Source organism: Cynocephalus volans, chromosome 13 (genome assembly GCF_027409185.1).
Source record: "Cynocephalus volans isolate mCynVol1 chromosome 13, mCynVol1.pri, whole genome shotgun sequence".
NCBI classification, from domain to species: Eukaryota; Metazoa; Chordata; class Mammalia; order Dermoptera; family Cynocephalidae; genus Cynocephalus; species Cynocephalus volans.
Genome location: NC_084472.1, coordinates 110,931,972 through 110,949,921, shown reverse-complemented (window position 1 = coordinate 110,949,921; position 17,950 = coordinate 110,931,972). Strand labels below are relative to the sequence as shown.

General features: G+C 37.1%; 1 protein-coding gene across 1 annotated transcript in view; it reads right to left on the bottom strand.

The window, feature by feature from the left end:
* LOC134361754 (disintegrin and metalloproteinase domain-containing protein 18-like) overlaps nucleotides 1-17,950 on the bottom strand; it is a 129,695-nt gene that overhangs the window by 89,266 nt on the left and 22,479 nt on the right. The window contains 4 exon segments of the mRNA XM_063076732.1: nucleotides 3,931-4,012; nucleotides 4,766-4,932; nucleotides 5,120-5,191; nucleotides 14,398-14,463. Of these exon segments, the coding sequence (XP_062932802.1) occupies nucleotides 3,931-4,012; nucleotides 4,766-4,932; nucleotides 5,120-5,191; nucleotides 14,398-14,463 (387 nt within the window).

Below are 17,950 nucleotides of genomic sequence, written 5' to 3'. Positions count from 1 at the left end.
AGAAGGAAAATATCTCAACACAATAAAACACATATTAAAACTCACAGCTAGCATAATCCTGAACAGGAAAAAGTTGAGAGCTTTTTCTCTATGAACAGGAACAAGATGAAGATGCACACTTTCACCATGCCTATTTAACATAGTTATAAAAGTTCTAGCCAGAGAAATTAGGCAAAAGAAAGGAATAACTGGCATCTGAGATGGAAAAGACAAAGCCAAATATACCCCTTTTGCAGGTAACATAATTTCATATGTAGAAAATCATAAAGATTCCACCAAAAATTCTTAGAACTGATAAACAAATTCAGTAAATTTGCAGAATACAAAATAAGTATACAAAAATAAGTAGCACTTCTATATACCAACGATGAACTAGCAGGAAAAAAAATCAAGAAAGCAATCTCATTTGCAATAGCTACCAACAAAATAAAATACCTAGGAATAAATTTAAACAAGGAGGTGAAAGATCTGTACAATGAAAACTACAAAGTACTGATGAAAGAAATTAAGAAATACACACACAAAAAACCGGAAAGGCATTCCGTGCTAATGGATTGGTAGAATTACTGTGGTGAACATGACCATACTCCCCTAAGTGATCTACAGATTCAGTGGATCCCTATCAAAATACCAATGGCATTGTTCACAGACATAGAAAAAACACAATCCTAAGTTCACATGGAGCCACAAAAAATCTCCAAATAGCCAAAGCAATTCTGAGCAAAAAGATCAATGGTGGAGATCCCAAAATAACCTGACTTCAAAATATGCTCCAAAGCTAAAGTAACCAAAACAGCATGGCACAGGCATAAAATAGACACATGGATCAAAGGAACAGAATGTAGTGCCCAGAAATTAATCCATGTATGTACAGGCAACTGATCTTTGACACAGATGCCAAAAACATATATTGAGGAAAGGACAGCCTTTTTAATAAATGGTGCTGGGAAAACTGGATATTCATGTGTAGCAGAATGAAACTAGACCCCTATCTCTTCTCCATATACAGAATCAACTCAAAATGGATTAAAAATTTAAATCTAAGACCTGAAACTATAAAACATCTACAAGAAAATGCAGCACATGGGACTGAGCAATGGTTATATGAATGAGACCTCAAAAGCATAGGCAACAAAAGCAAAAATAAACAAATGGGATTTTGTCAAACTAAAAAGTTCTGCACAGCACTTGAAATAATCAAGAGCAAATAGACAATACTCAGAATGGGAGAAAATATTTGCAAACTACATGTGACTGGGACTAATATCCAGAATATAAAAGGAACTCAATCTACTCAATATTAAAAAAAAAAATTTAAATGTGCAAGGTGACTGAATTGTCATTTCTCAAAAGAAAACACATAAAAAGAAGACATATGCTCAACATTGCTAATCATTGGGGAAATACAAATCAAAACAATGGTGAAATATCCTCTCACCCCAGTTAGACTGGCCATTTTTAAAAAGACAGAATAACAAATGCTAACAAGGATGTGGAGAAAGGGTAATCATTACACACTGTTGGTGATACTGTAAAGTAGGGAAGCCATTATGGAAAACAGTATGGAAGTTTCTCAAACAACTACGGATAGAACTACCATGTGACCCAGCAATCCCAACAGTGGGTATATACCCAAAGGAATGAAAATCATTACATCAAAGGGACACCTACACTCTCATGTTTCTGCAGATTCATTCACAATATACAAGATATGTAACCAACTTAAATGTCCATCAAGAAAATGTAATATATACACAATGAAATTCTGCCATTCATGGCTGCATAGATGAGTTTTGGGAAAATTATGTACAGTGAAATAAACCAGGCAGAGAAAAAGACATACTGCATATTCTCACTCATACGTGGGAACTAAAAAATTAAAATAAATAAATAAGTTGAACGGTTAAAAGGGGAGAGAAAAACTGAGATTACTAGAAAGGGGAGAAGGGATAGTGAGAGGCTGGTTAATGGACACTAAATTACAGATCGATACAAAAAATAAGTTCTATTGGTTCACAGTCAACCCAGGAATCTATAATTAACAATGATTCAGTGAATATTATTCAGCAACTGGAAGAGAGGAGATCAAATGTTCACACCACAAAGAAATGATTAAGATCTATAATTATGAATATGCTAATTTCCCTGATTAGATCATCACACACTTTATTCATGCATTGAAATATAACTCTGTACCCCATAAATATGTACAATCAAATTATCTCAATAAAAAATTTAAAAATGATAAAACACAATTCAAATAAGGTATATAATTATAAAAAAGGAGACAGCAAAAGGTAAATGTAGTGAGCTATAGGAATGTTAAATCCCAATTTTAATAATAGGAAGTTGATAGATACCATCTGCATTTGAACACTCAGTAAACTTCATGGCATATTTTTTAGAAATGTATATTAAAAGAATTAACAAACTTATGCATATAAAGATGATTTTCACAGACATAAACTAGAGCAGATAAAGGTTAACACATTGTGTTCCATTTACATAATTTTGAAAATAGGTGAAAAGGTGAAACTAACCAAGAGCAATAGGTGTCAGGATAGTGGTTTCCTCTGGTATGGGTAGTAGTGGGAGAAGGCATGATTTAGGGAATTCCAAAGTGTTCATAATATTTTATTTCTTGATCTGTGTGGTATTTATAATTATGCATCAACTTGGTAAAAATTAATTGTGCTATACACTTACAACTTGTGTAATTTTCTCTATAATGTATTTCAATAAAACTTTTATTTAAAAAGAAATAGATATGGAGTCAGTGTCAGCAGAAGAAATATTTTTACAAATTGGGAAAGAGGATTCAGGGGATGTAGATTATGCATATGACTGATTTTTTTTTCAGTATTAGTCTTGTAATACAATATGTATTTATAATAAACATATGTATTACTTGATGAAAAAAAAATTCAAAAGGCAAAGTAATCACACTAGAGTTGCATGTTTCAACATGTATATATATCTTTTAAAAAACTGTTCTAAATAGTTCTAAAATATTACATAAAATAAGAACAATGCAGAAAATAATATGTATTGTTTATGGATACATACATTGATTAAAATAACATAAGGTATGCATGAAATGGCAAGCACAAATTCATAGCTTGATTTTTTTTGGCTTTTTTTTATTATTGGTTATGAATATTCATGAGATACAAAGCTGATTGTCACTACTCGTGCCCAAGATGTGATGGCCAGATATATACTGGCAGCATGTCTATTACCACAAATTGTGACTATACCCTGTGTCCCCCACCCAGTTGTCCCCAACCTCCCTGCCCATCCCCTTTTCCCCACTCCACTTTATATCCCTAGGAATGCTCTCTCCCTCTGCAAGTCCAACGCACCACTGTGGTCCTTCCTTCCTTCTTTCTCTCTTAGCTCCCTCTTACAAGTGAGCACATGCGGTATTTATCCCTCTGTGTTTTGCTTATTTCACTCATCATAAGCTTTTCCAAGCTCATCCATGTTGTTTCAAATGGGAAAATTTCTTTTTTTATGGGAGAATAGAATTCCATGTTGTATATATACCACATTTTCCTCATCCAATCCATGCTATTACTTGAACTTGAAGGAAACATTCAAGAGAATTTAACTTTGCTCTAATGTTTTATCTCCTCAAAAATGTGAAGCAAATGTTAGTGTCCATTATGACTAACTGGTGAATGGAGATACTCATATTTATTCATAATATATTCCTTGTGTTTGAAATTTATAATTAAATTAACCTTCTGAGATCCTAATAATTTTGTCCCGCCAAATAATAATGAATATGTAGATAGAAAAAAATCAAGTTGTCATACACTATTTACTACTTAAAATAATACTTATAAAATATATTTAACTACTTAATACCTATAAAATATAATGTAAGGTTTAAAAATAGTAATGCAAAGAAGAATAAAATTTACATACCATAGCAACACCTGCATCATAGCTCTTATTGCATATGGTGCCAGGAAATGTTGCTCCCACGTATTTAGGATGTTTCCTGTAACTACATCATTAAAATATTGCCTTTTTATTAACATAGTTATTCAGAACAATTTATAACCTTATTTACTAAACTAGATTTCCTTCATATAAAATTTTGAAAATGATTTTGTAAACATACAAAATTCCAGTATAAATATTTCTTAATTATACAAAATGCCCCAATCATGGAAAAGTATAATTCATTTTAATACCAACTTTTTTTCCTCACCTAACTCCTGGAGTTGATATAATTTTGTTATCTCAAATCAGCTTAGTTTCCCTTATTCTGCATCCACTGTTTTGGTTGCGAAATGTTAAAAAAAATTTTTTTAATTTGTGGAAGAAGCAATTTTACCTGTCTTAAAGATAAGCCTTTTAAAAATCAAATATTACCAGTAAAACAAGTCTCTCTTAGTCAAAAGTAAACATGAAATGCATTAACATATCATGGGTAATGTTAACTGAATATTATAAATTTTTACATTATTAATAAGCTAAGGGTTATAGATATTCTGTAGTAAAGTAGATATCATAAAAGTTCATAAAATACAGATTTTCATTAATTATACTCTAAAATATAAAGATATTAAACTTATTGTTGTTTTTATTTTTATTATATTTCTAGCTACACTACCATCACTATGGCAAAAACTATTTTTTTTAACATCTCAAAGGGGCCTACAGAAAGTTGAAGAACACAATAAATGCATTAAATTACCAATCCAATGGAATCATTTATGCATATCTCTTTTTAAATGCAGAACATTGTGCTTACATAAGTAAATGTGCTATGTCGTGGGGCCGCAGAACAAGATAGTCCTGATTCCACGTCAAAAATCTCTGTAATACATCATCAGCATTCCCGTCGGTGGAAATTTGGTTTTTATCTGACCACAGTTCCAAGGAGGACAGTATAACAGTCAATTTGAACTGGGTAAACATCTAAAAATAAGATTTATGTTATTTTTTCATGTAACATAAATCATACATTAAAGCAGTACAGAAAATATTAAGAAAAGTTCATTTGTTTATTTTGAGAATTATTGGTCATTCATTTGCTGTGAGAGAATGCAAATTATTTTCAGTAATTTTTTATAAAAGTAGAAATGTTAAAAAAATTAAAACTTACAGTGTTGACAAGCCCAATAATCTGGATAATTTTCTGCGTCACAGCCATCTTTTCAGAACCCATGTAATCATACTGAAAAGCAAATTTTATTTATTATGATTTTTTAAAGATACAAATAACAGCAATTTTTTTAGATGGTAGATATGCTTTGGTGATATCAGTCAGGAAAAGCATAAGCTTTGTCAAACAACTTAAATCATACCAATATAAAGATGATAATTTTTACAATAAAAGAAAAAAAAAACAAGAAAAAGAAGCATATTTGAGAATTCATAATAGATTCTTGTTGTATATTTTAGAGATACTCTCAAACAGAAAAATTGAAATCACCAAGAGATACTAAAATAAATCTGCAGAGATTTCTTCCTATTATAAAGCAATTCCTTGAGCTAGACATTTTCTGTGAAACAGAGGAAATCAAAGTTTCTCCCACTGAATGCCTGGTAAACAGAGAAGAGCAAATAAATTAAGAAACGAAAAATAATTGAAATGCACTCAAATGACTATAGGAAAAAAGAAAAATTAACATGATGTTTAATAAAAATTATGTGAAATAAATGATTCAAAAATGTTTTAAAAAATAAGATGAGATAATGTAAAAGAAAAGGAGAAAGGAAATGTTCTTTGAATTTAGCAAATTTTTGAGAAGATATGGACTCATTTTGGGAGCTTAATGAATATCCATTCTTTTGAGTCATCTTTGAAAAAATGCTTAATACCTCTGCCAAGATTAGCAATTTTGCAAGTTGAAAATAAGAAATCTTATCAAATCTTAGAAATGTTTATGGCTTATCTACTCAAAATTACTATATTTAATAAATGTACTGCTTACAGATTTTGATGAAAAAGGAGTGTATAATTAATCATGTATTTTCATTGATTTAATAAATATCCAATATATTCTTGATAAAATGCTTTTCTTGTAATACAAAAGATACTGCATCTGGCAAGTGTTAGATATGTAAAATATATTCACATAAAACAGACAAATAAGAAAAATAATAATTTATGACATTCTTATATTTGTGAATACTCAAGGTTATCAGATAATAGAAATATAAATTCCTATAATAAATATTGTGACACAACCTACTGTTCCATGGGGTCATTGTTGTGTCTCTTGGTGGCAGCATTCTTCAGCAGAGCATGAAGTCATGGAAACAGGAAGAAAAAATTTTGCTAATGGGTCCCTCGGGGTAATCATAAGTGGCGCCCCTCCCATTTCCACCCCTTGATTCCTGGACCCATGAACCCTGGCCATGGGAGGAACAGTACCATACACTGAGCACTGATTTAGAGCATATACAGCCTTCTGGAGAACCTTGACCCAATCCTGCTGGGTATTGTCACTTAGCTGGTGCTGTAACTGTGACTTCAAAAGGCCATTCCACTGTTCTGTCAGACCGGCTTCAGGATGATGGGGAACGTGGTAAGACCAGTGAATTCCATGAGCCGGAGCCCATTGCCGCATTTCTTTAGCTGTGAAGTGAGTTCCTTCATCAGAAGCAATGCTGTGTGGATACCATGACTGTGAGTCCATGGTTGGTAGTTTTGGCAGAAGCAAAATTGTGTTCAGGGAAGGCAAATCCATATCCAGAGTGTCAGTTCCAGTAAGGACAAAATGCTGCCCTTTCCATGATGGAGGTGGCCCAATGTATAATCAACCTGCCACCAGGTAGCTGGCTGATCACCCTGGGAAATGGTGCCATATTGGGGCCTCAGTGTTCATCTCTGCTGATGAACTTAGGGCACTTGGTGGTGGCTATAGCCAGATCGGCCTTGGTGAGCAGAAGTCCATGTTGTTGAGCCCATGTGTAACCTCCATCCCTGCCACCATGGCCATTTTGCTCCTGAGCCCACTGGGCAATGACAGGGTTGGCTGGAGAAAGAGGCTGACCAGTGTTCACAAAACAGGTCATCATGTCCACCTGATTATCAAAGCCCTTCTTTGCTGGGTCACCCTCTAGTGGGCATTCACATGGGAAACAAATATCTTCACATCCCCTGCCCACTTAGAGAGGTCCATCCACATACCACTTCCCCAGATTTCCTTCTCACCAATTTTTCCAATCCTGTTCCTTCCAAGTCCCTTACCATCTGGCCAAACCATTGGCTACAGTTCACAAATTGTATACAGTTGCACATCTGACAATTTCTTTTTCCAAGGAAAGTGTACAACCAGGTGCACTGCTTGAAGTTCTGCCCTTTGAGAAGATTTCCCTTCACTACTTTCCTTCAAGGATGTTCCAGAAAGGGGCTGTAGTGCTGCAGCCGTCTACCTTAGGGTGGTGCTTGCATATCACACAGAGCCATCTAAAAATCGGGCCCTAGCCTTCTTTCCTCTGTCAGCTGACCATAGGGAGCTCCCCAAGGGGCCACAGGTGCAGGTTGGGGGAGAGAAGGCAGTGCAACAGGAATAGGAACCATGGCATTCGGGCCACTTCTTCACGTAACTTGCTTGTGCCTACAGGACCTGCTCAGGACCAATCACATATATCCCACTTCCATTTGATGATCGAGTGCTGCTGTACACACCCAACCTTATGGCTTGCTGGGTCAGATGACACCTAGTTTGTGATGGGTAGCTCAAGTAGCATGGTAACTTGGTGGCTCATAGTCAAGTATTTAGTTTCTATAAAGGCCCAGTAACAGGTCAAGAGCTGTTTCACAAAAGGAGAGAAGTTATCTATGGATGACAGCAGGACCTTGCTCCAAAATCCTAAGGGCATTTGCTGTGATTCACCTACAGGGGCCTGCCAAAGGCCCTAAACATCATCCCTATCTGCCACTGACACCTCAAATACCATTGGACCTTCTGGATGATATGGCCCAAGAAACAGCAGCTTGCACATCAGCCTGGACCTGTTGCAGAGCTTTCTTCTGTTCTGGGCACCATTAAAAACTAGAAACTTCTGGGGTCACTCTATACATGAGCTGGAGTAACATGCCCAAATGGGGAACGTGTTGCCTCCAAAATCCAAATAGGGGTACTAGGCATTGTGTCCCTTTCTTGGTTGTAGGAGCAACCAGATGCAACAACTTGTCCTTCACCTTACAAAGGATATCTTGACATACTCCACACCATTAAAGCCCTAGAAATTTAACTGAGCTAGAAGGGCCCTGAATTTTAGATTCATGTCTCATTTCCTGACACCCAAATGTCTTACCAATGGCAATTGTGATCCCTAAATTGTGACATAGAGCTAAAGAACTGATATATCCCTGAGGTAACACAGTGAAGCTGTGTTTCTGGCCTTGCCAGATGAAGAAAACTGCTTCTGGTGAGCCTTATGGATGCAGATGAAGAAAAAGGCACTTGTCAGATTAATAGCTGTACACCAGGTACCCGGAGATGTGTTAATTTCTCAAGCAATTAAACCACATCTGGTACAGCAGCTGCAATTAGAAGTCACCACTTGGCAAAGCTTCTGGTAATCTACTGTCATTCTCCAAGGTCCATCTCTATTCTTGAGGCCAAATAGAAAAGTTTCTAAGGGATGTGGTCAGAATCACCACTCCTGCCTCTTTCTTGATAGGAGCCGTAACCTCTATAACCCCTCTAGGGATGTGGTATTGTTTTTGATTTGCTATTTTCCTAGGCAGAGGTAGCCTTTAACATGATAACAGTCCCACTCCACAGGTCAGGGAACCAGCGTGGGGATTCTCCCAGCTGCTAAGTACGTCTATTCCAATTACACCTTCTGGAACTGGGGAAATGACTAGAGAATGGGTTTGAGGACCCACTGGACCCACTGTGAGTCAGACCTGGGCTAGAACTCCATTAATCACCTGACCCCCTGTATTAGTCTGTTTCTGTTGCTTACAACAAAATGCCAGGAACTGGGTAATTTATAAGAAAATACAACTTATTGCTTACAGTTTCAGAGGCGAGGAAGCTCAAAGTCTAGGGAACACATCTAGTGAGGGTCTTCTTTGGGTGTGGCTTTACAGAAATGCAGGGGTCTCACAAGGTAGAAAGTGGCAGAGCAGAGAAAGAGGAAAGAAGAGAGCCTCACTGCTGTCCCTTTGAAGCCCTCAGAACCCTGCCTATGACCACCATTCACTAGGCATGGTCTTCAGAATGTAGTCACCTCTTCAAGGCCCCACCTTTCAATGACCGTAATAGGATTTCCCACCCTCCTAACATTCACAGTCGTGATCAAGCTTCTAATACATAAAACTTAGGGGACACAATCCAGATCACTCCCGTAAGCTTCTATTCTAACTGGAAGGCCACTGAGACACTTTGGGTCTCTTGGAATCGATGTTAGTTCTGATCCGGTATCCAGTAGTCTTTGAAAGGTCTGATTATTTCCTTTTCCCAAATGCACAGTTACTCTGGTAAAGGGCCATAAGTCCCTTTGGGGAAGAATGAGAGAAACGTTAATAGTACAGATTTTTGGTAGTGTACCTGGGTTCTTCTCCAAAGGGAGCTGGCCACCACTTCATTCAAGGGTTCTGGGTCTGTGAGCTACCTCAAGTCTGGGAATTCATTGAGGGGCTGTGACTCCCTGTTTTTATGATCTGAGCTAGATTTTTGTTTGCTTGACCTAAAAGTTTCCTTCTTATACAGCTCAAGTCAAAATTTAGTAGGTTTTCTATTTGACTTATAAGAACACCATGATTAACTATCCAACACCACAGACCTACACAAGTCAGACTGTTCTGATTGTCACTTTGCTGCTGCTCTCTACTATGGTAATTACACCCACTTTGCCTTTTCTAGTTAAGTGCTGCCACTTGGCCCCTGCCATCCCAGGATCCAATCAGTCCCACTGCATTTAAGTGTTCTAACTGACTGACTGTGGCTCCCACTGTAAGGCTCCCCTCGCAGATCTATTTCTTAAGGTTTGGGTGAAAGGTAAGTCTTTTGAGGCCTTCAGTGTGGGTGAGTAGGTTGAGTAGGTTTTACATGACAAATGCATCACAGAATTTCAGTCTCTCTAAGCCTGTAAATTCCATTCTCTACATTTAACCAAGGGAGATCAGGCATCTCTATCTCACTCACGGTGGGCCATCTTTTGATCTATATTTCACCCAACCAAACAAACAAACCATTAGCACCTTTCTTAACTCTCCAAGCTGCAACATTAAATACAGAATCTCTGCTCAGTGGGTCCATATGGATGTGGCCTGATCCAACTTTATGTTCTTTCCACAATTATCTCATGCCCTTAATATACGTTCCTATAAATGTTCTCCAGATTTCTGCTTATATGAATTAGAAAACTCCAGCAGTCCTTCTGGAGTATAACATACCTCCTCATGGGTCACACTTTGGACCTCACCTTTAGGGGCCTGCCAGGACTTGAGTTCAGTTATAGGTCTAGAATCAAAGAGGGGTTGTGGGAGTGGATCCTGAAGAGAACCTGAATTGGCTTGCTTGGTAAGTGCCTCAGGGGAAACCATGACTATTTCTTTACGCGACGCAAAGTTAGTCCCCTCAGTCAGACATGGAAAGACTGCTGCCTCTGGGGATGAGGGGGGGAGTTCATTTCTGGCAAATGAGATGCATGAGAATTTAGGGGTTCCATGTCTCCAGCCTTATCAGGGTCTTTCCACACATCGCCATCACAACCTGCAGGGTCCCATTTTTTCCCAACTAGCCTCATGACCTTAACAGTAGATACTTTGCAAGGCTGGGAGCTCAACTGTTGTTGTAGCTCAGCCAAGCATATGATGAGGCCCTGTGTTTAATTTTTGGCAATTTTAGCCCTGTGGGCACTGGAGAGAGATTCTGATCAAGAGTACACTTAGAAAATTTTAGGTCATCTATGCAGTGCTTGGGCCGAAAATTCAAATCCTTGAGCTCTTCCTTCATTCATCGCTTTGTCCAGTGATGCTAGGAGCAACCAACCAACATTATTATATTCCTTGGATTTCCACAAATACTCAAAGTTGTCATGTATAGAGTCACTAAACCCCTTGCTTCTTACAAGTGGTGAATTTACAAAATAAATGAATTGAATTTATTTTGCATATCTCTACAAAAAGCTCACACCATGGACTATCAGTGCTCTCTGTATAGTTAGAGTCAAAAAACAAAAGAAAAAAGAAGTCAAGCTATTAGCATTTTTAGGTTTAAAGCCTTGAAGCCAATTAAAGAAATTCATCTTAATATTCTGTTTCTCTAGAACCACTACTGGTATCAAAACTTGTATTAATCAGGGTTCTCCAGATGTTAGAGTGAACCAGACTGAAGCACCCCCCTCAAGACTGAGAAAGAAACATGAGAAGGAGGGAATTGTAACTGCAGGACCCTCATATTTGGATCATATTTAACGCTTTTCCCTCAGAGAAGGAGCAGGCTTCAGCCTTGGAGGAAATGTGCGAGGCAAACTTGCTGGCTGAATGCCCAGAAATAGGAGTATGCTTGTCCAGCAGGATATAAGGTAAGCATAAAGGCTGGTTTACATGCATTTCTCTAAGTTTCCTCTTTTCCTATGGTTATTTGATATTTTGAACCTTGGTATTGGGGCAGGATGATACTGTTTGCATTAATGTGGAGCTGTCTTCCAGATAGCCTGGAGCTGCAAACTTGCTGTAAGACACATACTATCCAGAACCTGAGAAACCAGAGAAGACACCAGTAAAGCTATGCTGGTTCCACTCCAAAGCAAATTAAAATCCTGCAGGATCCTAAAAAAAATGTCATCGATGAGAACAGAAGCCAGACAGAGCCTTGGTGAGAATTTACACCTGGCCCCTTACACTTCCTGTTCCCTCCTGCTTTTCACTTCCCACTTCTTACCCCATAAAAACCCTTGGTTAGCTTGAGAATATGAGATGAGTCAGCCAAACATCTCCTTCAGTTTTGCCAGTCCTGAATAAAGCTCCTTCCCTTGTCACTGACATTTAACTTTTGAGTCATTGTGGTGGAAGGCAGCTGGACTTGGGTTCAGTAGCACAGAACCAGTAGGATATGTATATAAATATATGAAAGGGGATTTATTAGGGGGATTGGTTGACATGATTATGAAGGCTGGGGGGTTCCTTTTGTGGGGGTTGTATGCAAACAGGACGCTGACGTGTACCTCAGTCCAAGTCTGGAAGCCTCAGAACCAAGGAAGCTGAAGATGTGACTCTCAGTCCAAAGCCAAAGGCCCAAGAACCAAGGGTGCCACTGGTGTAAGTCCTGGGACCCAAAGACTGAAGAGTCTTGAGTTCAAATGTCCACAAGCAGGAGAAAAGAGTATATCCCAGGTGCAGTGAAAAAAGAGAAACAGACCTGCCATTTCCTCCATTTTTGCTCTCTCCAGGCCTCTGGTGGACTGGATGGTGCCCCCCATACCAAGGGGGAACCTTTCTCGCCCCATCCACTCATGCAAACTCTTCTGAAAACACCCTCATAGGCACACCCAAAAACAATGCTCTACCAGGTTTCTATGTATTCTTTCTTTTTTTCTTGAAGAGAAGATATTTTTTAATTGATTATGCATATTCATGGGGCTCAAAGCTGACCATCACCACCTATGCCCAAGATGTGATGATCAGATCAATACTATCAGCATTCCCATTACCACAAATTGCAGTTATTCCCTGTATCTCCCACCCAACCTTAAATTGCAGTTATTCCCTGTATCTCCCACCCAACCTTCTCCCAGCAGCCCTAGGTCTGTTCTCTCCCTCTGAAAGTCCAACGTACCACTCTGGTCTTTCCTTCCTTCTTTCTCTCTTAGCTGCCACTTATGAGCAAAGACATGTGGTATTTTTCCCTCTGTGCTTTGCTTATTTCACTTAACATAGATTTCTCCAAGCTCATCCATGCTACTGTTAACAACAGAATTTTATTCCTTTTTCAGGGCTGGGTAGTATCCCATTGTGTCTACATACCACATTTTCTTTATCCAGTCATCTGTCGATGGACATTTAGGTTGGTTCCATGTCTTGACTATTGTAAATAGAGTTGTGATGAACATGGGAGTGCAGGTGTCTACAACATCATGATTTCCATCCATTTGGGTATATTCCCAGAAGTGGGCTTGCTGGATTGTGTGGTAGTTCAATCTGTAGTTGTCTGAGAAACCTCCATACGGTTTTCCACAATGGCTGCACTGCTTTACAGTCCCACAGACAGTACAGAAGAGTTCCCCTTCCTCCACATCCTCACCAACATTTGTTATTCTCAGTCTTTTTGATTATAGCTGGTCTAATTGGGGTGAGATGATATCTCAGTGTGGTTAGTATAAATTCACTAATATATCCCAAGTACATATGAGGTAAAATCCAAGCTCCTGTCTTAGGCTGGAACTCAGTTGCCTTATTTTACTTCTTCCCAACTCATATCCTTAAAGCTCTACTTTGTTTACATTTTAGCAACATCAAAGTGCTTTTACGATTTTACAAACATAGCGGTTGTTCTTCAGACTCCCGCGTCTGATTCATACAATTGTGTCCATTTGATAAATTCTAGTCATGCCTCTAAAATTCTTCTGTATGAAGCTTTTCCTAAACAATTTAAAAATCTTTCTCTATCTCACCATTTTATTTCGCATATATTTCTATGAATGTACATAGTGCATCATAGTGTAATTCTCTTGCGGAACATTTGTCTCACTAATTAGAATATGAATTCTTGAAACCAGAATTTTTAGTGACTAGTCTGTGCTTGGCAATTAGTAAACATCCAATGGCACTAATGTAAAAGTAAATATATACTGAAGACCAGAGGCTTATTCCTTCAAACACTATGCTAAGACATATTTTAGGAATAATTAACAAAAACCATAAAACATTGGTATTAGTGAAGTGAGATTTTAGTTAGAAGGGAGATTTTAAAAAGTGACATTTGAACAGAGAGAACTGAAGGAGTTGAAAACTTCCCAGAACATAGGAACTGTCAAGTGAACGTGCGCCGTGAGATGGTAAATGCCTCGTGTGTCCAATGAAACAACGTGGACAGAAAGTCCGGAGCAGGTGAGGGAAGGGCGAGGCTGTGAGAACAGGAGGTCAAAGAGATACCAGGCGGAGCGGGAGGTGAGAAAAGTAGACAGTGGAGAAAATTCTAGATTCGTATGAGCTTTACTCATAGTAAAATGTAAACAGTCACAACTACTGATTTGCTCAACACACCAATAAAAAAACCTTTTAGGAAATATTTTAAAAATTTAATTATATCTTTGAAATTAAGATAAAACTTTTATTAAGATAAAGGAAGATAGAAATAATGAGAGAGAAAGGGAGGAAGGGAGGGGGAAGGGAAGATAAAGGGAAGAAGGAGGCGGAAAAGGGAAAAGGCAAGAAAGAGGAAGTGGAGGCAGGAGGGAAATGTGACTTACCAAAGCTTTCTCCACTACAATGTGCATTTCTAGATACTGAGGTAATAGCTTGGGGTGAGTTTTTTTCTGAAAAAAAACAAAACAACAAAATGGGATTTATCAAGTATTAACATGTATTGAATTTGTTCAGAGCAAAAGGTGACATGTGAAGAAGGAGAAAAAGATACATATAAAATCTTTATGAGACCATAAATTTAAAAATTAATTTCAAAGCAGAAAATTCAACTTCAAAACATTTTTCAGGCCTAAACGATTCCCAGTGAACCTGCTAAGGTAATCCTGGAGTCTGAGTATTTTCTGTTAATAGTGAATGAAAGAGAAAGTGAGCAAAATATACACACTGTGCTGTCTTCGTCTGATGAAAATGTACACGAGTGGCTCACGCCTGAGAATCCTTCACCGACTTCTCCTAAAGACCATGGTGCACCAACTGCAGCAGACGAGATCCTCCACTTATTCAGTGGAAAGGAATATAGGGCACGTTTGAGGACCCTAGTCTACGTAGAAACACTGGCAAGTAGTGCGGCTTGCTTATTAACCACATGGGTGCACGGGAAAGAACAGAATGTGAAATGCCAGGAGCGACTCAGTGGTTCCAGAGCTCAGGCCCCACGTCCCACTTGAGCCGGTGCAATAATCCTCGATGTTGCCGAGACAGTCAATTATAAATAATCAATTTCTTACATCATCACTTCACTGGTAACCTTTACACGAGCTGCATTTCTAACACGCTGAAATGTCATTTCACAGATAAAAATTTTAGAGAAGGTGAAATAATTGCTTTTTGATTGAAGCATTAGTCACCAAGTAGAAGAATACGGAGGGTGGAAAAATTGGGATTTATCATAAAATAGCCCGGGTTAAAATAAACGAGCGAACAAACAAACTGGGCTTAACGGGTAAAGCCTCGGCTTAAAGGGGTTTGTTTAGGGTCAGCCCCGTGGCGCACTCGGCGGGTGCGGCGATGGGAGCGCCGAGGCCGGGGGTTCGGATCCTGATCCTTCCCTCTGTGCGTTTCATAGAAGAGAAAACTCTCATTTTCTCTCGAGTCTCTGAAATAAGTGCGTTCGGTCCCTTAAGCTCTCTTTATTGCTTTTTCTTCAATATTCCAACACTTACTGGAGTCCTGCGACAGTGATCGTGCGATTTATTGTTCATACTGGAATAACGTGGACTGGGAAAAGGGGACACTGAAATAATTAAAATTATAGAATAATCAAAATGAATGTTAATGACAGAAAGTTTAGTTTTATTGCTTTGGTAGTCCTAAAAATGCTTCTACTGAAAATTTATCTTCAAAATTGAATTTTCTTCTTAAAATAAATATAATAAATCTGAAAACCCAAAGCCAAACTTACGTTTTTATTAATTGAAAATTGCATGAGCAAAATAATTGTCCTCAGTTGATACTCATGTGCTTTGTTTTCTTAGCTGTATCTCCTTCTAATGCTGTATTTATGATATTTTAGAACAATATATATTTTTCAATATATCTTAATATTTTTATTACATTGCCTGTGATTTTGTTCAAGATTGCATTTTATGGTTAATACATTTGAAGTTGTTGACACCTTTAACTAACTCTTTTCTAAATACCAAAATGTCTTAAATACCATAATATTTTCTAAATACCACAATATTTTTACCAAAATATTAGAGGATATTTCAAATATCGTCTTTGTAGATGATGACATAGTTGCTAAATTCAGAACAAATTCTGCTATGTGGAGTATAATCACAATTATGTTTATATTATGATAAAAATCAAAAATATTTCAGGCCAAATATATTTTCATTAATATTTTTAACATCATTCAGAATAACCTTATTTGACCATTTTTACGAGATCCATTTGTCATATATGTTTCTTCTATATGTGATCCTTTTGCCAACTGTTGAGCAGCTAAGAGAAAAATCAAATACTGATGATGCTGAGTTTTGCCTTTGTATTCAGCTTTATCTTCAAAAATAATTTGTATTTTGGTTATTCTTACTGCATCTCTATAAAAATATAAGTACATTTTGACACCACGGCTTCTACATTGCAGCTTGATTAAACATAATTATAAATTCTGTGCACACCATAATAGATTTCAAGTATGTTTCTGAAAAATAGGTTTTATATTTTAATAACAACATTTTTTTTTTGCCCTGGCTCTTTCTTCTATCAAATTAATATTCTTATTATTATCAAAACCAAATTTAACTTATCTGCAATATCTTGAGTTCTAAAATGAATTTACAATATTTTTAATAATGTCAGACATACCACCTTCAATGAAATAAACTTCTAAAACCATTAATGCATTAATAGATTAGTTTTATTTTGTTTACTTTTTAATTTTTATTTTTATCCATTTTAAAAAAATTATTGAATCACTGGAAATTGCCAATATAGATCAGGGATCTCATGTACCACTCACCCAGTTTCCCCAAATAGTTACATCCAACTATAGGGCATAATTAAAGCCAGAGGCTTAACATTGGTTCAATCTGTGTGTGTATAGTTCTATATAACTGTGTCAGCATAAATTCACGTAACCACCATTGCAATTGAGAACTATTCCCTGACACCACTACTTCCATTGCTGTACTTAAAGGCACTTAGCTCCAGCCTCTCCATTACCTCTAATTTGTGGCAACAATTGATCTCTTCTCCATCTGCATATATTCTCACTTTAAGAAAGTTACATCAGTGTTGTCATACTGTATGTGACCTTCTGACACTGTCTTGTTTCACTCCTGATAAAGCCCTTGATCTATCCAAGAGTGTGTGTATCAAAAATTTGTTCCTTTTTGTTGCTGTTTAGTACTTTGTGGTATGAATGTACCAATTATTAACTATTCATCTATTGAAGGATATTTTGGTTGTTTCCAACTTTTGGCTACTGCAAATGGAGCTTCTGTGAACATTCATGCATAAGTTGTATGGATACAAGTTTAAATTCTCCTGGATAAATGCCCAAATGTTTGCTTGTTGGGTTGTATGACAAGCATAGCTTTAGTATTTTTTAAGAAAATGTCTTACAATATTTGAGAAATGCCTATTCACATAATTTGCCCATTTTAAAATTAGATTATTTGTTTTCTTTCTGTTGAGTTGAGATCCTATACATTCTGGATATTAATCTCTTGTTGAATGGATAGTTTGCAATAATTTTCTTTCATTCTGTAGGTTATCTCTTCACTCTGTTTCTCTTTCCTTTGCAAAATATTTTTAGTTCGATATAATACCAATGGTTGATTTTTGCTTCCATTGCCTGTGCTTGTAAGGTCTTACCCAAAATATCTTTACACAGACCAATGTCCTGAAGCATTTCCCAGAAGTTTTCTTCTAGTACTTTAATAGTTTGGGGTTTTACATGCAACCCTTTAATCCATTTTGAATTGATTTTTGCATATGGTGAGAGATAGTGGTCTAGTTTTATACTTCTGCATATGGATAAACAATTTTCCCAGCACTATTTATTGAAGAGACTATCCTTTTACCAATGTATATTCTTGGCATCTTTGTCAAAAATGAATTGGCTGTAATGTGTAAATTTACTTCTGC